Genomic DNA, 23755 nt, shown 5'->3' on the forward strand with positions numbered 1-23755 from the left:
CCGACGGTCAATTTTCGCGTTTGATTTTTTTAAAAAAAAAGAGCTTGGCTTTAAATGCGTGCGCAAGTATCATGTAGTCGCCTTCGTACGGGACTAGCACGGTCACAGGGTTCCCTTGCTCGTTTAAAAAGTCCTAGGATATCTACGGCTTCTTTTCGCACCGGTCGTGTGACTTGATCGATTCATTGAGTTCTCAAGGGGAAGCGCACTTCCTAACCCTTGCTACACGCCGGCCTGACCGCTAGAGCTGAGCCAGGAAACTATAACGTGTTTTCACCACTCGCCAAAGCTCACGAGAGAAGTAAATATGATCTTGAAATTTCCATCTCTCTAACTTGAAAGCATCCATGCAACAGCGAATAAAAACGCGGCCGTAAACCATGCTATAACGTAAGAAAGAAAAATGAGAAAAGAAAAAAGAAAGCACTGCGTGACATTATAAATGTTGCATATAGCATATGGAAATACAAGACTGCACATATGTAGTTGCACACAGTAATTTGCGAAAGCTTCGCATCATGCAGCTCCCAACATGTGCGTTGGGTCTGCCTAGGTTTCGTAAACTACGTACAGCGGCTGTTGGAGTGTATAGGTAGCGCAACTACCGCTATAAAAGGCACATGCATGAGTCCAATCAGAGCTTAGTAAGCAAAACCAATATCGACATCCAGCGTCGGAATAACGCACGTAATGCTTTACGTCTCTCTAACACGCCTCAGCATACACATCACGTTGTCGTGTCCCCAAATGAATTTAATATCCAGTCAAAGATGCCAGTATAGTAGTCCTAAGCGTTTTATCCGCAAAACCGCGGTGCACCTGCGCTTCACCTTGCAAAAGGGTCGCGCCAGCTGGAGTCCGCTCAAAGCGTTGGTATTTTCTTTGCTAATATAAATGCGACACGTTTTGTAGAGAAAAAGGTTCGTCGTTTCCACACATAAAACATTACGTTTGACTGAGTACTAGTGTCGGAATGTAACAAAACTGAACGCTGAAAGTGTTCAACGCAAAACCGGCGAGAGGGATGTCTGCCTGTATGGTGATGTCAGTCATGTTAAATCCGCAAAAAATTATAGACGACACGAAATTGAGAGGATCTGGTTGGATATAACATTCAAGCAAATTCTCTTTGGTTGTAATAGCGATGGCTGTGGGCGGGGCTTACACTTTTCCTTGGGTTGAAAACGACTACAGAACGAGAACTTTGCACAGCGCAGACAAGACAGGACGGTTTGCTGCTAAAGAACGTAAACGCGTGCCTCTCACTATGCAGGGGCTATTGCTGCAAGTGCCGACTGAAGTCATGCGCAGAACACGCGTGCGGAACTGCGTCAGCGCGACCAACCATTAGTCATCTGCAGCACTTCTGTGCGAGTGTGCACTTCCCGGAGGAATAAGACCGCGTGTGATATACACCCTGGTGCTCCCATTAACAGAAACGCACGGCACTGTGACCCCCAGCAGAGTCGCCTCTCGCCACATGCAATGACCCGAGAAAGCGAGGTGGAAGCTGATGGTTTTCTCTCTCGCTTTTACCTCCTCAATCCCCTCCGCATGTGTAGGGTAGCAAACCGGACGTAGTCTAGTTAACCTCCCTACCTTTCCTATATTCCTCCTCTCTCTCTTCTTCCGGTACATGTCTTCTTACAAGCTCACAAAATTTGAACGAGAGTGATTTCTTCGCACCAGCCATAACAGCCGCCTACAGTATACAATATTAAAAAAAAAAACGCGAATAACTTTTTTTCCGTAACAATATGGCGCCTCTCGTACGGTCAAGTCAAGCTTTTACACTACTGTGGTAGTCACGGGTAGTCCGTCACACCGCGAGAGATAACGCAGTGTGACAAACTGAGAGCTTCGTGGTGCGCGTTCCATCTCTGGAAGAGATAACGCAATCTGCCTAAACTGTGTCCGAAACACGAACAGCGTGATGTTATCGAAAAAGGAGCTATGCCAACGTCCAATTTGCAGAGGAAGTCATGTTTAGATGTAAAGAGAGCACGTGACGATGTTAAAGCTCAACATGGCTAGAGCCATGTTGAGTTATAACGTCGGCTGTAATGGCTCAGCGAACAAACGTCGGAAAATCTCGGACGGGCGCGCACTCTTTCCCCCCTCCTACTCCAGTGTTCAATATTCCAATGTAAATAAGAAACGGGGAAGATTTAAAAACAAAATATTTGTCAGCGTCCACTATTTCCCAACACGGGCCACTCCGAGGATTCGGACATTAATTAAAGCACACCATTGTTCACCAAGTCAGTATTTTCAAGGTAAAACTGCATTGGCAGGCATATCACTTACTACATTTTTTTTCCCGCCTATTTTGCTTACGTCGCATACACTCAAGTTATCTCGAACCAAACACTTAGCTCGCAAAACCAAAAGGCAAAGTGAGCAGTGACTGGATTCACGGTCGCTAAAGCATGTATATGTGGCAGTACCAATGTCGAAACGGCGGATCATAATCAATAAGGCCGATAACAAACAACGAAACGTAAGCAAGTTATCAACTTCCGCCCACGGGACAGAGGGGGAGAGGGCGCCGGAGGAAAACCCGAAACAGGCGGAGGAAGCCGGTTTGCGCCCGCGCAGTTCTCCTCACCGTCCAAAGATGGCGTCACGAGCGTCGACTCTGCGGCCGTCTGTCGTCACCGGCAGTCGCGCTGGTCTCGCCTCGCTAGCCTCGCTCGCTGCGTGCGAGGGTCGCCGTTTGCTGTTTCCAGGTAGCAAGGGGTCGTGTTTCTCGACAGCAGAAGTACCGGATACTCGTCGAAAAAACTCCAACGAACGGCAGTGTCATTCCAGAACACCGCTGCGCGCTTCGGGACATGTGCTCACAATGGCTACCGCCATGCCCCAACAGCGCGACGGGTTGAATGCGCCGTCGTCGCTTCCCTCCCCCTTCGCGTGAACGCGTCCGGACGAACTATTTTCTGTCGCGCATGCAGCCCGCGCGATCCGGCCTCAGCAGCTGGCAACATTTGTGCGCGCATACGTGGCTCGTTACTGTTGGCAGAACCAGTCGGTAATCACTGCCCTTAGTTTCAGAACTATTGCTCTGCCCATCTTAAACACCAAACAAAAGTTGTGTAAGGATTTTAACCCTTGACTGTAGTCACCAAACTACAGTAACCTTCAGCGATGACCTGCAAGTCTGCCATGTCGCCACTTTACCAGATACTCAACTTAGGTAAACAAAACAGGAAAGGGTTCAGCGGACCCACAGCACTTTGCAGCAATTTATCAAGGATAAGCGACGTTGATGAGATACTGCCAATTTTAGCTCCGTGTAATTTCCTCCACACTTCACTAAACTGAACGGCTCGCTTGGCGGCTCTTGCGAAAGAGTCACTTGCACGAGCTCCATGCGAATTAGCAGAATTTTGCTATTTACGCTCGGGGCAGCTCGAGCTGTACGCATGCGAAAAGCGTCCACAACTTCTTTTTTCCTCGAGTCTTGTAGCGTCCGCATCGTCAGCCGAACCGTGCACGTAGCGTTTACGTCGCTTCTCCCCCGGCGGTCCGACTCGCAGCGTTTCTTTAGCCTCGGCCACGGTGGCCTCGGCACTCCTGGCTACGTCACAGTTTCCCGCCACAAGGCATCACGCCTATGTGGAGCGTCGCGCCTTGTGCCGCCCCGTTCTCGACACACGCGCGCTGTAAACGTGATCTCTCCACCAATGCATCAGTAGCTCCAACCTACGAGATTTCCTAAAACAATTTTTCCTGTGCCCATTAGAGTGCCCATACGCTTGTAGCGCCTCAGGCGGGATTCGAGTACACCACTTTTGTGTGGCCGCATCGCGATGACCCTCCCCTCGCGGGGCTAGGATAGTCGACTGCCGGATAATCAAATAAAGTCTTTTCACTTCAGTTCGTTTTTACTTGGCCTCGTAATAGTGCTCGGTTGACTCGTACCCAAACTTAGGTACACATACTTGAGTTTCCCTATAGATACATAGTGCTGTGCAGTGTAATTACATCCGTTGCTGGTTTGAGCTAGCTGGCAACTCATGTGACATATTAACATTACTGTCGCTCTTTCCTTGTTTATCTGCGCTGTTAATCTGTTGCACTGCGAATCTGCGATGCCTTGCAAAGCTGCGTTCCTATTCGTCCTGCACGGATGTCGTTTTATCTGACCGCAATTTGTGTGAGAAGCAGTAAGTTAGCGCGACTTCGGTATACTCGCGAGTGTTTCCTGCACAAGATACACTGCTCCGTTATGATCGGAAGTGTCGCTACTTTGAAACGACTTAGCGCCCTTTACTTGTAATTGAAGAATTTAATTGCGTTACGTACATCCAACTATTAATTCGGTTCTTTACAACTGTCACAACGCGCGCGACGCTCTGCGTATTTCCGCAATCCCGATCCCACGTTTAGTCCCCGTCCAGTCAAAAGGTTCTGTTACATTAGCAGCTTCGCTATAATAGTCTTTTAGCAAGTTACGTAAATATGATACGCAAATACGATACGGTATTATCGCACCGCTCCTCCTTTCTCGCTCGATGCACTTAGCCGCTCCCAGTTCCAGTGACAGTGCGTCCCCCGAACGACAGGTTCCTTGTTAACAATGCGTAGGCTCAGAGGAAACAATGAGACGTGACAGCCCCATAGTATTTAAAAGAAAAAGGCATTTGGGGTGTTGGAGTGCTTTCACTGGAATTAGGAGCGGCAAATTCACAACGCGCGAGAAAGGAGAATACGGTACCGGTACCGGTACAACTTGCTAAAAGACTAATATATAATTTTAGGGGTTTAACGTCCCAAAACCAGGATATGATTATGAGGGACGCCGTAGTGGAGAACTGCGGAAATTTCGACCACCTGGGGTTCTTTAACGTGCACCTAAAAAACCCCAGGTGGTCGAAATTTCCGCAGTACTCCACTACGGCGTCCCTCATAATCATATCCTGGTTTTGGGACGTTAAACCCCGAATATTATTATTATTAAAAGACTAATATATACAGTACATTACTTTTAATCTCTAACTGGAAGGCCAGCACACACAGCAAAGCAAAAGCAAAATGTTTAACGCAGGACAATTACATTAGTCCCTGAATTATCCCAAGACTCGGATATGTTCTTCACATATGTTCTTACATGTGTGAAGTTCAATCGGCAAGACTTGCAACGCGAAACCCGTTCTCTAAAACAACGTGGTTGATCACAGTTTCGGCTTGCAGTCGACTCTTAGCTATAGTGTAAGCACTTGCAAAACTTCAGTGTCTCTTACTTTGGTATGCAGACCGAGAACATGGCATTATGATTCAAATAGTAACACCACACAATACTGAAAAGAAAGGCTCGAACTCCGCCTTCGTTACCTCAGCGCACAATACCATCACCAGGGGGCGCAACGGATACACTCCCGTTGGATCGATCTAAAATGCGTTGCTGCGCGGGACTCGTGGCAAACGCCCGCCAGCACACTTCTTCGGTGTAGTGTTCAGAGATTTAAGAATAGATAGCGACTAGCATTGATATCATCAAGAAGCCATGGCAGAAAAAGCCACTTGGAGATAGTGCTCAGCATTCTGGGATGTCGCTTTTCCTTGGCTTTCAGAAGTAATCATATCCTACAAAACATGTGCAGTCATCGCGAATGCACCTTGTCAGGAAAAAACGGCCAGACGCGGAGCAGCCGAGCATGTGACGCGCGCGTATACTGGCTCCGGAATCAGCCTACTCTGATTTGACATTGTCATAATTGCGTCATAACTGGCAAAGTGGGACGCCGACTGGCAGCTGTTCCTGGGGATAATGCGATACTGATCGGAACTTCATTGGTGAGAGGGCGGTTTAGCAGGTAACCCAAATCAGAAACTAAAGGAATTAGGCATAGTTATGTTTGCTTTATTATTAAAGAAATTGTGCTCTTTGTCGTGTACACTTGTTGCACTGAAAACGTCCGGGGTGCAAGGACTGTCGCTTTACTGCGTAGTTCCGCTGAGAACGGAATCGCCAAGCGTAGACGTGGTTCAGCCGGGACTGTACACATAAGCCTCGAGTAGTATAGATAGCGCAACAGTTTTTTCGCAATACGGAACACGAAGGTTTCCCTCAAATTGACCGCGCGTTAGTTCGTGGATTCGTTTTCATGACACATGCTTTCGAGGTACAAGCATGGTTTCCCAAGTTGGGCAACTTCATGCGTACTATCATGGCAACGGCAGACACTTCAGCCACAATAGCTTTTTTTTTTTAATTCATTCATTCAGACAGACAGAGGAGACAAAGACTCACAGGATCCCTTAAGCATTCGCCTAAGGTGACTCGAAGGCGAAACCCATCTTCTTTCTCGTTTTCTTCTCTATCGACTGCATTGATCGCCCCGCCTCCGAAAGCTTTCTGCCCCTAGCTTGATTTTGCATTGCCTCCGGATCGAAGGTACTGCAAGCTTTCTGCACCTAAGGTGCCTCCGGGATCGGCCCACCTATGACCAAGAGACGATGTCATGCGATGACGTCAACACGTGACGTCATGATGACGTCACACATTCTGACAATCTATGGTGTCATGGTGACGTCATCGCATATTTTTTTTTCCATCATTCGTGTTGGCGCCGACGCCGCCGACAGCCATTTTTCGTGTTTGATGAAGCATATCTACGCCTTTCGCCCTAAAATATTTCAGAAACGTTCGTCGATAACTACCGATGACAACGAGAATCATTCGTGAAAGTAAACGAGTCAACGACGCCTGCGCCCCGCAAGTGGCGGTCCTCCAATCGGCGCAGTTTGGCCTCGACGGCCATCGTGCTTTGCGGGTCGCCGTTCTTCGACCGCGCGCCGCCTCTTTTTTCCCGCTCGCACGGCAGTCTGGCGCGATGCCTCTCTTCTTTCACGCGTCGCGGCCGCACGAAAAGCTCGCGGCCCGTCGCTTCGCAATCGCCTGCTGCCTCGCCGCTTCGGTTCGCATGGCCACGGCCGGGCTAGACCGCACGCGCGGCTGCGCGCGTGCGGTCTAGCCCGGTCGTGGCATGGCGTACCTGAGTCGTCTCTGCCGAGCGTTCCCAAGTTTACGTCCTTTGTCCGTTTCATACTTTCGAGGTGGTACGGTGTACGCGCAAACAGGGGGCCCACAAGCAAGATGGCGCACTCAAATAGCGGCACATACGCGTGCGTCGCCGATGCACGCAAGCGGTGAAACAGAAGCGCGTGCGTCCGCGGCGAGTACACCCGCTTCCGGCGAGTGGAGTGAAGCAATGTGGCTGGAGGCGTCGAAGCACTAGCGGCTCATCGGCGACAATCTTATTATCCTTGAACGGCCTCGTGTTTAACATTGGCTCCAGCTGCGCGAAGCTTCGCATTCGGAAAAGAGTCTGTGCACTTTTCTTTCTCCCTTTTTTTTCGTTCCTCTTACCTCTGATAAAGAACTCTCCTAAACCAGAGGGCGCTCCCTTCGTGCTCTTAGAAACAGGCCCGTAGCCAGGAATTTTTTTTTTCGGGGGAGGGGGGGGGGCACTTGCTGAAAACCATGACTATTTGAGAAAAAACACTTATTTTCATTATTTATTTCAGGTAAAACACCCGCCCCCCCCCATAAAAATTTCTGGGGGTGTGGGGGAGTGGGGGGGGGGGGGGCGGCTACGGACCTGCTTAGAAAGCTCGCGCTCTCCCGCTCTCTCGACTGCTCATAGGAGACGCTTGCTTAGGCATGTCCCAGACAGTCGCGGCAGCGCCGAAACGCTACCGCAACCTGTGAAAAAACGTAAAGGCGACGCAAGCTAAGCCAGAGGCTCCTAAGTAGCGCCGAACGATAAGAACTCGAAAAGCCTACGTCCTCTTATCTATTTCGTCAGGGGGCTAATCGCGCAGAGGCCACCGCGCGCTCAGCGAGTGCTGGCACTACGCGGCGGAGGTGTAGTGCCGATGCAGTACGTACATGCGCGGCGCTGAGTCTCTGAAAACTCGCGACAAATAGACGCACGCAAACTGATTAGCTGAGTTTCATTCACGTATAGCAAGAAACTTGCATGAATCTTTACAGCACGTGATGACGACGCGCGTCAGCTTGGTGAGGCATATGCGTATCGACGAGAATTTGAGAGCCGCCCTATATATGCGCACGTCGATAAATTGAGACTCGCGCGAGTCTAGACGTCCCTTGGCCGTTCCAGTTTTCGCGGCCTGTCTCCGGGATCGACATGACACAGATTTGACATGACACTGTCTGCAGGTTCGGTGCACCGTATATAAAGTGGTCCAGTCATTAACGTAGTGCAACAGTGAACTGCACTTTTACTAGTGAGACCGATTAGGCGGACTCTCGAAACAAGAAGCACGCAGAGAGAGAGAGAGAAAGAACTTATTGTGGCGCCAAAGAGGGAGGAGAAGATGCAGCTTCCCTCTTAGAAGACAGCCGAGATGTTCAAGGTCGAAGTAGCTGCCTAGGCGAGCTAGAAGTAATAATAATAATATCTGGGGTTTAACGTCCCAAAACCACCATATGATTATGAGAGACGCCGTAGTGGAGGGCTCCGGAAATTTTGACCACCTGGGGTTCTTTAACGTGCACCTAAATCTAAGTACACGGGCCTCAGACATTTTCGCCTCCATCGAAAATGCAGCCGCCGCGGCCGGGATTCGATCCCGCGACCTTCGGGTCAGCAGTCGAGCGCCATAACCACTAGACCACCGTGGCGGGGAGGCGAGCTAGAAGGCTCAGAACTGATCTTGCTGGTCTAGGCTAAGCAGCACAGGGTCTACCATTGCTCGCGGTCTTGAATTTTGTAGACCTCAAAAGAAGCCGCTTTGGAGCATGCCCATAGGATAATGTTAGTGTCGGGTCCGGCGGGTCTCGTCATCGGTAGCTGGCCCCGGCCGTCGTACCCGTGGCCCATATTTTCCAGAGAGGAAGATGCGTTCTTATTAGATTTATTTACATAGTTACAAGAGAGAGAGAAGAGATCATATTATGAGATTATTTTGCACAAGAGTCTTCGGGTTATACAGCCCCGCGTCTGCTAAGACTCTGGAAGCGATGACAGCAGCTCCCACCAATCTGGTGCCTTGCCGTCTCAGTGCTCCGCCCACCAAAATGCGTGAAGGGGCCACACAATACAGCTGGTGAGGAGCATGGCCGAGAACGATGCCCAGTACGGCCACAACTGCACCACCCAATGTCAACGTACGAGTCCCACACTTTGGGCGATTTTGTCCCGAAACTCCGTCTCCGTCTCGAGCATTTGCAAACGTTTGTCTGCGTTCGGGTGAAGAAATGCCGTGGTTCGATGTGAACCTCTCCAGCGGTGCCATCCCACGAGGTGGCTGCCTCGCTCGCTCAATCAGAGGTGTCACAGGGGTAAAAACCCCTTCCCAGGAACATGCGGGATTCAGGGCACCCGTCCAAGCAACGATCCCTTGTAAAACTTCTTGACTGACAGCTCCGTGCACAATGGCGTCCGACATGATGAATTCCATGTCCACTTTGACTGACACGTCCACGCGGAATGGCGCCCGCCACGATGAATTCAAGGCCAGACATAACAATATGTGACAAATACGCGCTACCCTCTCGGATGCGTGTTTGCTTGCACGAGGCGACAGGCCACCGCCTGTTTTCTCCGAATATCACTCCTTTCATAGGAAGGGATATTCCTTATGAGAGGAATTATGCATTTCATGGCGCATATTTTTTTCAGAAATGAGGATATTCGGTACATTTTGATGCTTGACGGCGTAGTAGTGCATCCGAAAAGGCTACTGGTCCAGATAGTTGCGTACACATTTTTTAAGTGTACAATAAAACATTGATTGATTGATTGGTTGATTGATTGATTGATAACTCGATCCGCCTTATACATAGAAACACGCTGTAGACCATAATTTCCATCGCCGGTGTGGGGCAGCCATCTTTGCCCAGGCACTGAGGGTCAGGTGAAACGAATGACCACGCTATATCGTCAGGCCTGTCCATATCGCGCGCTTGCTCCCAGTGCTCGCTCGCCATCCCCTGTGACATACATAACCAAACCCCCAGCCACTATGCTGGCCACGCCAGCAGGTGACAACTGTAGTGACGAGTGTGTGCTTGCGTTAAACGTGGTTGCGAGAGCAAAAGAAACTGACCTATACGTTTGCGTATTCGCTAATGCAATCTCTGGAATTTTACAGCGAGCACGAGCAGTGCGATACGCGTGCTGCTGATGGATCGAAAGCAGGTGCCGCAGTCCACGCGAAATCGGCATTCCGGAAGCATTGCCCAGATCATTGTCAATATCATCCCAATTGGGATCATACTGAGACAACTGGGATAATACTGACGAAAAACAAACTGAGGAATCCTTCCCTTATCGGGGAAATAGGGGCAAGCGAAGCTTGGCGTGGGCGTGTATCACCCACTGCCTTTCTTTCTTTCTTTCTTTCTTTCTTTCTTTCTTTCTTTCTTTCTTTCTTTCTTTCTTTCTTTCTTTCTTTCTTTCTTTCTTTCTTTCTTTCTCACTGCGCAATGCTCCCTCCTAGCGTAAGCGTTCAGTCTTAATATAGGAATACCGGTCGTCTTCGGAACGCTGTTTTCGGGCCGAATCGGCATGGCGTCTTTCATATTCTTTCCAGCGGTCGTCATCCTCTGTAACGGCCCAAGGAAACGACCATCGTGCGACCAAGGAAACGCGGGTCAGGCATTCTATTTTCTCGAAGAGGTAATTTTCCTGAAATGTGCAATTCATGATATCGACCTCATGCGTTGTCCAGCAGATCGCTTCCAGTCCGCCAACACGAAATATTTCAATGAAGCACCCATAGCAAATGTACTGCTTCCCAATGGTATTTTTCTTTTTTTGCATCGTCGGTAAAATGCATTCGTATGCTTCTGCTCACTTCACTTGGAGAAGCAAGGTCGCTTTCTTGGGTGAGCGAATCACGTGTTTTTTCCGCGGCGTTGGGTTTTTCGGAACACCACCATCACGAGCTTCACATTCACAGGTCAGTCAATAAATGCTTCACTTGGTAAAAGAACAGACAGTTTCGTTCAAATTGTGACGCATTATTGTCGGCAATGTTTAGAGTTGTGTTTGAACTTACTGGATGAGGTGTTATTTAGATTAGGGTACAGCGGCATGTGCAAGACGTTGGCTCTATGAGTACGCAAACACCTGCCGGGCGCAAGTAACATCCTCTTGGCAGCTAAACCTACCATGGGTATTTGACAAAATAGTCCGTCAATCATGAACTCCGTTTGACAACGCCGGCGGCCATGAAAGCATCGCAACAGTAGTGTTGCAGCAGTCACTTGAATGCGGATGAGACGAGGGGTTAAGCGCGAAATCATCAGACAAAGTATTCGCTGCTGTATCCCTGGACGTTTTACAGCGTAAACGGTTCCGTCTCCGTGGGCAATAAACGCGTGGGGGAGAAAAATGGCGTCGTGCGCGGACGCTCCGTTTCAAGCACGGTGTAAAGGTGCAGATTCTAATTTTAATAGACGTTCTCGACGCCGCTCCTCGCACGCGCTCAGCGTAAGCGACGAAGGTACAATGCTATATCAACCGTTTCAAAAGTGCAGATTCTAAATTTAATAGACGTTCTTCTCCAGAGTCCGTTCTACAAGACCAACAACATTCGCTTCAAACCACAGACTTTCGAACGTCTCCCGGACTGCAAAATCAGACGCACTTCTTGGCCATCGCTTCCGGTGGGGGTCAGACGCCAATCTCACTTTTGTACGATTCTAATGCGGAAGACCATACAAGCGACGTCGCAATGGGTAATCGCTCTGAGTGTCGTTTACAGCTTCGCTGTCCAACCACCTTCACAGCGTGGATTGGAGCCATAATTTTTTTTTACTCCCGGTTCACTTACCAATGCGCACGCGCTTGTAATGGGGAAGGGTACAGAGGTTAGAGAGAGCGCATGCGCGCAACGCTCATGGCAGTCGCAAAAGGCACAACGCTTCGCGCGCCGCCTGCGCCGAGGTAAGGAACGCAAGACAAACCCAACAGCGATAACGCACCATATCACCAACATTTTTCAGAGCCCGAAGCAAAGAATGAGTACTGGGGGCCACAAGCAGTTGGAGTCCCATGAACCCGAGTTCTTTTGTACTCTTCTTGAGTTCTGCTCGCCAACTTTCTTGACAATGAAGGGAAAACTACGGGGACGGAGCTTCTGCACATGTACTCCTACGCGAAGTAGTCCGGTTTGGCGCACGTTCCGTACCGCTGTGGAAAATGATGGTTGACCGAAAGACGCGGGTCGATCCCGGCCGCAGCGGTCGCATTGCGGTGAAGGCGAAATGCTAGAGGCCCGACTACTGTTCCATGTCAGTGCACGTTCGAGAACCCCAATGTGGTCGAAATTACCCGGAGCCCTCCACTACAGCGTCTCTCACTGCCCGAGTCGCTTTGGGACGTTGAACTCCCCAAAACCAACCAACCAATCAAACATGGTGTCATCCGTGCAACTGCTGCTTCATTGTGAACGGTCACTCATGGCTTCACAGTCGCTATCGTTGATGGTGAATAAATGTCACTTTCAACTCACCGGAAAGGGTCGTTATGGGAACTTGGGGTGTCGACATTGTGACATCGTTCGGCACACGTGGCGTCCAGACCTGACGAAACAGCAGCAGGATGATGTTTCAATGGACTATCTTTGTCAGGTCTGACACAAGGCATCGTAACGCGCAGCGCAGCGCCCCCGCAGAGTGCTTCTGTATGACGTACGCAACGAACGCTACACTATGGAACTGTACTGTTCGTAATGACATGGTCATGTCAATTATAAGCTTTTGAACGCTCATACGAACGAAAACACGGCGGCGTCCATCGGTTACCCAACACCGACAAGAGTTTTCTGTGCAGTGTTGAGTTACTTCGTGGCGTTCGAGAGGAAAAGTGCAGAAGGGGTAAGTGTTACGTCACAAGCGCACAGAAGGTTGCCAAATGACGTATAAGGCGGAAGAGTTACATCACCCCAAACCCTACAAGAGACAAAAGGAATACAAATAGCGCGTGACGTCGCAGGCTTTCGTCGCCAGGCCAATGGAGGTCAGACGTGCGGACGCCAGCTTCGTACGTTGGCTTAAATCCACTTTTTCAAGCTAAGCTTGTCTTGTTGCCTCACAAGTGTCGCGAGCTATGCAGGTGTGACTGAAAAAAAATAAACAACAAATACTGGCGCCCGCGACCGCAAAGAAATGCGGCCCTCAAAGGTGCGCCGGTCAGATGCATATTTGTGTGCGCCGTTTTATCGTAAGCTTGTCGGCGATGAGCAGTTTCTGATACACTGCAGCAATCTGATCTTTTTTAAAGACGATAGTCTTTCTTGGGGAACTTAAACGCAGAAATTTTGGTCTGTCTTTCTGTCTGTCTGTTTGTCGGCACGTCACCCGATTCAGCCAACCAGCCAAAGTTGAACCACTTGCTTACCGCCCACCCATCTTGAACTGGTACCGCTGTTCATACTTGTGAACGTTGTCGATCAAAAAGTAAATATTACGCATATCTGAGGCGTAACATCATTGTAAGTATTAGGTGGTGTGTTCCTTTAATAGAAAATACATAGATACGCAATTTTAAAGACCTTGATGGTATACGTATAACGTTGAGACAGTAACGCGTTTATTAAAAGATTGCCACAGCTGAAGCGATCAGCGGTCCAAGCCGAGCAAGCGCGAGCGCCAACAACAACCGTCTTCGTCTTCTTCTTTCGCAGGCGTTCTTGTCTGCGCCCTACCATGTTACAAATCACTCCCCCGCGGAAAAGGAGCCATCCTGGCGACCTAAGGAACAGGTACAACTGGTGGGTCATAATGCGGCTTCAGTCGATCGACGTGAACAGTCTCGCGGCGGCGACGACGGCGGTCCGTAGATGATTGAACAGGCTCAATAATATTCGCAACTTTCACGTACCGTGGCGCCGCCGAGCGGTGGCCGCCGGAAGCTCTGTTGAGATTATTGAAATGTTGGACCCGCTGAAGTCAGCGAATGTTGCCACTTGTTTTGTATCCTTTAGGGTCGTTTTGCGACGGTGTTCATGGTCTCGATATTGGCTTGACACTTTCGGTTCCTCAATGTGAACGGAAAATAAAGGAAAAGGAAAATGATTTTACTGCGGGCCCCGATGCTCACAGCGTACAGCGGGAGGCAAAGCAAAAGCCTCCCCTTCAGATTAGTGCCTCGAAAAGCCGTGAATGGTTAAGCGGGTTGAACTTCACAAACAAATAACCAATGCCCATGAATGTATGCAGAATCCAATTTTGTGTCCGAGTACATACCTAGCTACTTACTACCTCATATCACCTTTCTCGCGCTTCGTTCCACCGCTCGACACTGTCGCTGCGCAGACAGTACCAAAATTGATCAGGAACGCGTTCCGCCTCTAGAATATAATGAAAAGTCCAGTTTCAAGGTGTCCATCGCACCAATCCACGTTTGAAGCGGCTGTGATGTGCCTCCGTGACCTTCATATCTTCAGCACTTTTTGTTCGATATTACTTGCTGATGGTGCTGTTTTTTTTTTTTTTGTCCCTGTCCCGTACGATGTTACTTATTGCACTTCTCATAAAACACCAAAAGCGTAGGACGATAACAGAAACGTCACATCTTAAACGTGAAAATTGCGTGTTGCCGCTGGTTTTATTCGGTGCTTGTCGACCTACTGTGGCATTCCGCTGTTTTTTTTTTCTCTTTTTACCAAGAAAGCGCGATAAAATCGTATTTCCGATAATCGCACATGCCTCAAGTCGTTCTTGTGCTTCGGTCTCGAAGGGCAACTCATTTTTTTTTGTTTACTTACATTACTTCTTGCTTTAAAGTGAGCTGAGCAAGCTACGCGGCAGAATGCAATGCAAGTAGAAATGAGATAAAGCACGTCTCCAAGAATGTCTCTGATATTACTGAGATATCTTTACTGAGATTCCTACTATCATATTGTGCTGACTACACAGCGGGGGTTGCAACGCGCGATTAAGCGCCGCAAGCAATGCGACGAGTGTGTTTGCTTTATTCACAATTGTGGATAAACCGGAGGAGGAAAAACCGGAACGACGCCAATCGTCGCACACGGGGTACCGGTTTTTCCTCATCCGTTTGCGGGCGGCAGGTGTCCCGCCACGTGCGGAGCGGGTGTGCGGATAGCGCGTGTATAGTCCCTACGCCCGTGATGATGGTCCCATTCCCAGCATGGAGGAAGGAAACAGTTTTGGGGGGAGCATGGCGCACGCCAAGCTACGCACGACCCCATTTTCCCGATAAGGCACGGGCTCCCGATTTTTAAATTATTTTTTTCAGCGTCTCAGTTCGCATGGACGTGTCAGTGCAATGGATCGCGGAGCGCATGGACATACCGGGCAAAAGCGAACTGGCATACACACTGCTAAAAGAGATGCATCTCACAGTATTCAGCCACGCATTCGTCGCCTCCGGCTACTCAAGCCACACATTACGAAGCGACTGCGTCTGACCTTGCATCCGGGGGTTCGTGTGGCCAGTAGGGAATCAACTTCGTTAGTGCTTGTCGGTGGGCTAGTTGGTTTGGTGGGCCAGTTGGTCGCGTGTGTGTCCTTCCGTCTTCGTCTCTTAGCGCTGTTTCATCACCATGCAGAATAGGGAATACCAAAAAAAAAAGGCAGAAGTTCGGGGGAAGATGAGAGCTTGAAGGTAAGAATAAGCCTTGAAGAAAGCAAGTCCACTTGGTCTAAACGTCGGTTCCAGCAAATGTTGACGATTTTTTTCATATCAGTAGAGAATACACACGAGCGGACGGAGGAGAAATTTTATGTCAAACACGCGTTTCGGAGGTCCTTCCAGACACTGACGAGCGCTAAAAAGATAAAAGACGCTACGCCGATGCCGTCAGAAAACAGTTTTCTAGGTAAGGATACAACCTACAACAAAGTTATACACTTACGAATCACTTAAAACAACTGCCGAAGGAAATTCCCTGTGGATGAATTCTTTAATATATTCTAGTCAGGCGAACGTCGCACTCGCGTGCCTCGATCCACGAGGCGAGCGCGGGTGGTCATGTACTCTTTGTCATGTGACTATTGTACGACACGTCAGCTTTTCGCTCAAGGTCACGTTCTCATAAGACATATATGACTTTCACCTTAATAACCGTCGCCCCAGGGCATGCAGGTGTTTTGTGTGTGTTTTTTTTTATTGTCTGCAGTCTCCACAGAATCGGCCTTGGCGCGCTAGACATTGGCCACATTGTCACACAAGTGCAATTTAGCGTGCATGCAGCTGCAATTCCACACGTGAGTTTCAGTATTGGGTCTTTCTCCGACACTTGGACGTTGGAATGGTAATAACAGCGGTAACTAACTTGAAGAGCGCGCAGCATTGCGTTTAAGATAACAGTGAGGTACACTTTGCCATTTTGAAGGGCAGAGCCCAATCAAACACCATTCTTCGGAAGGCATTTGGGAAAAGTCGGTAACCCAGAGGCGCGGACTATACTTGAAACCTCCTAGTAGCAGCAGCACTTATATTTCAGATGCTAATGAGAAAGACCGCAGCCATCATCTGCAGATTAGCTAGAATATATAGGCCGAAGGGAAAAGACCCCCCCACGTGTCGCGACAGCCGAAGGCGCACAAGATACGTCGCCGGACGTTCATAGATAACATTATATGTGCGTCGCGCGCGCCTCCTATACGATATAACCAAGAGGTTTCTGCGGGGCTTATCAGAAGAGGGACCTCGGAAAAGTGATAGCGAGTGCCCGCGCTAAGCGAGAGAGATGAGAAAACCGCAGCGCCGTTCTTGCACTGACTTTACACCTCGGCTAACACAAAGGTTACATTCAGTGACCGGTCGGAGGACTGGTCAAGAAAACGAGCTTTTCAATGGGTGGAATATTGAAAACAAACCGATGGCGTGCTTCTCTCAAAGTCCTGCCGTTGGTCCTCGGCTTTACGGGGGTAAAAGTGGGAAGCGCACAGGTCTTGGAATGCAACATCAGGGGTCTTCGGCCGCCATTATCGTCCAAAACCTGCATGGATACAGCCCTGTGCATTGAACAATGGGAAAGGTCCGGCTGAGTAAAAGTAGGGGCAGACTTGGCGCCCTCATCAGTTAATCGGAAGGGAGAGGGGGGGGGGGGGAAGCGCCCCCTTATGCTGTGCACCTTTTGCCTTCGTTAAGAAAGCATTCTGAGAAGTTCCAAGCTTAGTTCTTATAATTGCTACGACAAAATATAATGTAAATATTGTCTAAAAAGAGCGGGGCTTTCGGCCGCGACGTGCCAGAGAAGAAAAATACAAGCATCGACTACGGCGGCCGGTGGGTGGCCTTTCATTTACTGTGGCGCCCCTAGCGGCCACCACCAGCTCCATATTAAACTGAGGCGGCAGTTTCGTGACCAGAAGAGCTATTGAAGGACTATGATGTAAGCGTGCCGGGAAAGGCCCGGCTGAGTAAAAGTAGGGGCAGATTTGGCGCCCCCTAAGTTAATTTGGGGGGAGAAGCCCTCCCCCCCACCCCTTCCTGTGCGCAGCCATAATTTCTCCTTCGTTGACCGACAAAGCTCAAACGAATTGTGTAGAGAATGGCACACTGATTTACGTGCAATTAATTTTTACGCCGAAGAAGGATGCCCATGGCACGGTAAGTGAAAACAATCTTATTAAACAGGTATGACACTATCTCAAAAAGTCGAACATGGGGCTACGAGAGACGCTACGGAAAGTTCCGGGCTGTTAGTCATCCTGGGGCATTCCAACGTACACCTCGATCACATTCGGCAGCAACGGCAATTCGTGCACATCAACAGACCGCCACGCGAGTTTCGAAAGGAAAAAAGCAACGAACGACTCCGCCGTCCCCTTTCATTTTTTTTTCTGTAGTTTTTGCGGGAGTTCTTACGATTTTTCTGGCGGTGCCACGCATTCACCAAACCAGGCCCTCGAAAGGACTGTTTTGTTGACGAAACAGCAAACGCGGCCTTGAGCCAAATGTGGTCGCTCGGAAGTGGTTCGTTCCCCCGACACTGCCTTGGCGCTTTTCTTCAAGGTTATTTCTTGAACCGCCTGGGGGAATGGTCGATTTTGCCTCCAGTTTCAATATCGGCACCCCGAATACATACTTTCCTTTCGTTTTTCCGTCCCTTTGTGATCCGTTCCCTAAACGCCCAGCCTGAAGCGGGAGAGCACAGAATAAGCTTGTTTGTTGTCGAAAATAAATAACAATAAAAGGAAAAGACAGCTCAGAGCACTGCGGTAAAACCGGTTTTTGGACGGCGGCTCCACAGCGCCGGTCGGACACGGCGAACCATTCTGCGCCAGGTATGAATCGGGGTTCCCCGTAAAAGTGGGCACGGCTCTCTGTTTCATTCCAACAATAACAGGTGTTTTTTTTTTTTTTTTTTCCCATTGCCGTGTAGTTAGTGCGAAGGAGAACTTCGATTTTAAAAAAGGAAAGTGGTGGTCCTTTTTTTTTTGGAAGGGGGGGGGATAGGTAGCTGAACAAACTGTAGAATCCTAACCCGTAGATTTCTCTGAGCGTAGCCAGCTATGTCGATGAAGGCAGGTATGCGGAAGTGACTTGGCCGTTGCAGAGAGGAATTGACGGGCGCCTCACAGTACAATGTAAGGATAAATTGTGGCTGTGACATAATTTATGATGAGGACGTTACTGCGGGTCGTTGCGGTTGTCATGCCGTCAACCTAACTACCAGACAGCTTTATGATGGTAGGAGAGCTGAGGTCGCTCTGACGCAATCATCTGACTCAGCGTTGGGATAGGGGGAACGTGCGGAAAAGAGAGGTGTTGACGATGAGAATGAAGGTGGCAATGAGTACAGGCCAGAGACCCACCGTTTTTTTTTGTTTGTTTTTTTTCCTGGTGTTTTTATTCTTCCCATTTTGGCTTTTTACGTGCCAGAACCATGACTATCCATGACGTTGAGGAACGACGTGGTGACGAACTGCGGACTGATGCTGGCCGCCTAGCGTTCTTTAAAGGGCCCTTAAACAACCTCTGAAATTACAAAGAAATACTCCGTCACTCCCTTCTGGAGTTGACCGTCTTTTCAGCACAATTCGTGACGTCAGCAGCCTTTTCACGTGACGTCATGAGGAAAGAAGCTCTCGATTGTCTCCTACCCAGCTGTGCCACGCAGGCGCACACCCGTTCTGCCTCGTGTCGCATGACAATCGTGCGCGATCAACTGATTTCACTTCGTTTTGTGCACTTTCAACTGTGCAAGAGTCGATAACGCCACCGTGTAGCCGAAAAGCACGAAACCCCCATAAGCTCAACGCTTAGTGCTGACGTTGTCGACGTGTTTTATGAAGCAATAATTGGCGAGGAGGAGATAGCCCCTGAGGAAGGGTAGTGAAGGCGTGAAAGAAACCTCTCTCGTCTTTGAGCTCGGAGTGGTTCAGGGACCCTTTAACGCGCAATTAAACCTAAGTGCACGAGAGTTTTTCGCATTTCGCCCTCATCGAAAAATGGGGCCTCCGCGGCCGGGAAAGAGGCGAGCGTGAGCTCGCACGAAGCGTACGGTGCAGCGTCGCGCGGAGGAACGACCTCACGACTTCCGCTTGTGACGACGACAGTTGGTCAGTCGTGCACCTCATTCAGCGCATTCAACAGCAGATTTATACTAAATGGGCAGACAGATGGAAACTTTTTTTTTTTTTTTTTGCCGGCAGATCCCTGCGTGGAGGGAGCCTCATCGTCTCTGCAGGAATTTTCATAAAGTTGTTCTCTCTTTCTCTCTGAGATGTCAGCACTGAACAGTGCGGCTGAATTGGGCGCCGGGTGTTTGCGAGCATATCGTCAAAGTCGCGGTCATGGGCGTCCGGAGGGGGATGCAAGAAAGGACACGGCTAAGCGCGCGCCTTGGGGGAAGGGGAGGGGATTATAAAGGGGACAGTCAGAAAGATGAGGAGATCAGTTAGGAGAGTAGGAGCAGGAAGTCGTGCGCCTTGGCACGGGCAGGAGGCCGGCCGCCGAAGCATTTTGTTAAATGCCATGGAGGTTCGCAGGTCCCACGAACTCCAGGAAGGCCCGCAGGGCTGGTAGTGGTGACCGCGCAGGGAAGAGAATCCTCCACGGATGTCGCTGGAAGACCGAAGTGTTGGCAGCGGCTCACCTTTCTGTGTCGCTCGGCGGCCAACACCGGGCAGGTGCAGATGATGTGCTCGAGAGTTTCGGTGTCACTAAAGTCCCTAGATTTTCCCGCATCTGCTCCACGCAGCTGATGGGCAGCGTCCCGTTGATGTAATCAGGGTTCTGCCCAGAGGACCGGAGCCAGCCGGAGTCCCGGGGAGATGTCGAGGAGAGGAGTCCGGAGCTGTTAACAGTAACGTTTATTACATTTATTTACAGGTAGCGTGTTGCTACATGATGGGGTTAGCATCATGGAAGCTCTCGAGCTTCTGGGAGCTTCTCGGAGCTTGAGAGAACTTGTGAGAGCTTGTCGGGAGCGCATCGGCGCTCGCATTTTATGTCCTGGCCTTCCCAGGGTTCCCTGTAGGAAAAAACAATGGAGGCCAGGACAGTCCAATGAAAATTTCCATCTTCACCTCCGCCCCCAAAAAGGGGAAGGTGAAACGCCGCCTCCTTCCCAACCCACGAAAGGAGAAAGAGGCACGTCCAGTTCGTCCCATGGCGAGGGAAAAACACTGCCCACCGCACACTACACGGCACAGCACGAAGACGTTGAGTCTTACGTGGAAGTCAATTTCGTAGTCTGTTGCAATGATGGGTATGCGGCGCCAGGCAGACCACGAATTGTGGAAACAGCGGCACCAAGGCGCCACGGAGAACGTGGGAAATGCATCCGCAGACGGTTCTCAGACGCTGGGCCCCCTTGTCCGGGGCACCTTGACAAAGCAAGCCGCCTCGACGGCCAACAACTCTTCCTAATCTGTCAGTCGGTCAGGCGTGCCCAAAGGGTTTTACGAGGGGCGCAGACAACCTGAGATAATTAGCCGAACGACTTCCGTGTTGTCGCCGCTCTTGGTGCATCTCCGGAACCGCTGACCCGGAATCAGGGTAGTCAGCCGCAACGTCTCATGCGTCAAAGCGGCGCCAAGCCAGGCAGGCCGATCATAACACCGTGGAGTGCATTCGTGCCGCGAGCCAGGCACTACCAGTGCGCAGTAGGAGAAGGAGCAAACGCTCGTTCCTCACCAGTCCAGACTCCGGGAGAGGTGCAGGTGGCTTCCCGCTTGTCCGTGTGGATGGAGAGGAGCAACTGCCGCAAGCGCTGCCGAAAGAAGTCTGCTGCCGCCACTGCCGAAGTCGCCGGCGTGTGTCGCCTTGGCGGCGGCATCTTCTTCCTCGTTTCCAGCTATCCCAGCGTGTGAAAAAAGCCAGTGGAGGGACAACCGCATGCCGCTAGCGCGGATGGCAGTGAGCTTGGCGTGCAGCAAAGCCACGGTGACTCCTACTATGAGTATGATGACTAGAGAGACATCTTCAAATGTCGACTGATGACACCGAGCCTGCTCCCCGGTTCTTCAAGACTGGCCTCCTCCTCCATTGGTGGTGGCCGATTGCCAGAGGGCAAGGAGGCCCGTAGTTCAGGTCCAATTGGCGCCAGGCAGCTTGTAAGGCACCTGGCGCCCGCCTCGTTGTCTTCGCTCCCCCCTTTCCCCTCCGAAGCGTGCTGCTTTCCATGGAGACCCCAAGGCAGGGAAAGCCAGCCAGGTGACGGCTACGTTGTATCGGCAGGGTCGCGTTCGTCGTGGTTCACGCGCGGACACAGCCGCCGAGGAATGCACATTTGTGCAGGACGTTCCCCCTCCTTTTCAGGGAACGCCGGCAAGATCAGAAGAGTAGACCTCTTTGCTCTTCTCGCCATCGGACCGCAGTTTCTATACATGGCTTGCACGTGACGTCACAGACAGGTTCACCAACATGGCCGCCACCGTGACTTTTTTATCTTATTAAGCGGGGGACAGACGGGTCCGATTTTCCATGCGATCCGACGGCCGACGCCGCGGTGGGGGAGAGGGAATGGTGGCTGTACGATGCTCTAGCCACTGTAACGATGCTATGAAAGGTCACCATTCCGGTTTGCCCTCCGCCGTGTCGGACGTCGAATCGCATGAAAAATCGTACCGTCTCATTTCAGCGGAGGACACCCAGTCGTTCCGCTTTCTTCTGTTCGCCAGCTGCGCCAAGGGGGAACACAAAGGCTTGGAGGGGGCGCCGGAACTAATCTGATGTCACCGTTTCTTGCTCCGCGCGCTCGAGCAAGAGTTCACCCTGCGTCTCACCAGTTTGTGCACCAAGATGGCGGCCACGGTGACGTCTTGGTGCAACCTGTCGAGAGAGGAGAGCAATGCGATCCGTGCGCTCCGAAAGGATGGGAAGATTGTCATCCTCCCGGCCGACAAAGGCAACGCGATGGTCCTGCTTGATAGGGAGGCGTACGACGACAAAGTTCAGGATTTGCTCCAAAGCCCGGCCTATGAAAAGCTGACGAAAGACCCCAGACCAAGAGTCCAAAGGGAACTGAACAAGCTTCTGGCGGATATCTTCAACGGACACCAAGAGGCAAGAACCATCTATCTCCAGCTCATCTGCAGGAACGGCTCTGCACCAGGATTTTACGGGCTTCCAAAGATCCATAAGCCCACCATCCCGCTCCGTCCGATCGTGGATTTTACATCTTCTCCACTCCGTGCACTGTCCCAATATCTCCACCGGACTCTGGCGCCGCTGGTGGGAAAAACACCAACCCACATACGCAACGCCAGCCACTTCGTGGAGCGCATGAAGGAAGTGACCGTGAGCAGTGATGAGTGCCTCGTCTCGTTCGACGTCGTGTCCCTGTTCAACAGCGTGCCCGTAACACTAGCGGTGTCTTGCGCACGGGCAGCTTTGAATGACGACGAACTCCTGAGTGAAAGAACCTGCCTGAGCACCGATGAGCTGTGCCGCCTACTGGAGTACTGCCTCAAGGGAACATACTTTAGTGTCAACGGGGACTTCTACAGACAGGCCAACGGGACCGCGATGGGAGCAGCCGTCTCCGTTACAGCTGCGAACCTCACAATGGAGCACGTAGAAGAGGCGGCACTGCGTTCCTTTATTGACAGGCCGAAAGTATTTGTGAGGTATGTGGACGACTGCTTCTGCATCATAAAGAGGACAGCGGTAGACAGCTTCCTCGAACATCTTAACTCCGTCGACCAAGCAATCCAGTTTACGGTGGAAAGAGAACAAGACGGAGCGCTACCGTTCCTCGATGTTTTAGTACGACGACAAGGCGAACGCATGACCTTCTCGGTGTACAGAAAACCAACGCACACCGGCAGGTATTTGCATTTCACCTCGAGTCACCCCACTGCCCACAAAGCTTCCGTGGTGTCGGCACTCTTTCACGAGCAAGAGCCATCTGCACATCAGAAGGAGAGAGAAAGGGAGAAGAAGAGAGGGTCGTGGCCGAGTTAAGAAAGAACGGATACACGACAGCTTTCATCCGCCGTGTGGCACGCCGCATGTCGAGAGATCAGCTTCCCCACCGCGGAGACGCATCTGCGAACGACACACGCGACCCTCCTCCCACGCTGGCCACCCCACCGGATACAATGGTATCGAAGAAACCAGCCCAACGAGTCGTCATCCCGTATGTTCCGGGAACTAGCGAACAGCTCGCCAGGGTTCTCGGAAAAGCTGGGGTCACGGTGGTTCACAAGCCGGCCTCAACGCTCGCTCGCTTACTACCGCGGCCGAAAGATCGACCATCCCGGGAGCAACACCAGGGCGTGGTCTACAAAGTGTCATGTGCTGACTGTCAAGCGAGCTACATAGGCGAGAGTAAGTGCTTCCCGGAA

General features: G+C 50.7%; 1 protein-coding gene across 5 annotated transcripts in view; it reads right to left on the reverse strand.

Moving 5' to 3' along the window:
* LOC119383419 (histone-lysine N-methyltransferase SETDB1) overlaps window positions 1–23755 on the reverse strand; it is a 99288-nt gene that overhangs the window by 37917 nt on the left and 37616 nt on the right. For 2 of the 5 annotated variants that reach the window (XM_049412505.1, XM_037651535.2), the window contains exon 1: window positions 16832–16924. The exons of 2 other annotated variants lie outside the window; for them this stretch is intronic. In XM_049412505.1, coding sequence (XP_049268462.1) covers window positions 16832–16920 — 89 coding nt within the window. In that variant the 5' untranslated portion in view covers window positions 16921–16924. Of the gene's footprint in view, window positions 1–2608; window positions 2828–16831; window positions 16925–23755 lie in introns of those variants that run through there. One more of the 5 variants, XM_037651537.2, reaches the window with a different exon arrangement.

Source organism: Rhipicephalus sanguineus, chromosome 2 (genome assembly GCF_013339695.2).
Source record: "Rhipicephalus sanguineus isolate Rsan-2018 chromosome 2, BIME_Rsan_1.4, whole genome shotgun sequence".
NCBI classification, from domain to species: domain Eukaryota; kingdom Metazoa; phylum Arthropoda; class Arachnida; order Ixodida; family Ixodidae; genus Rhipicephalus; species Rhipicephalus sanguineus.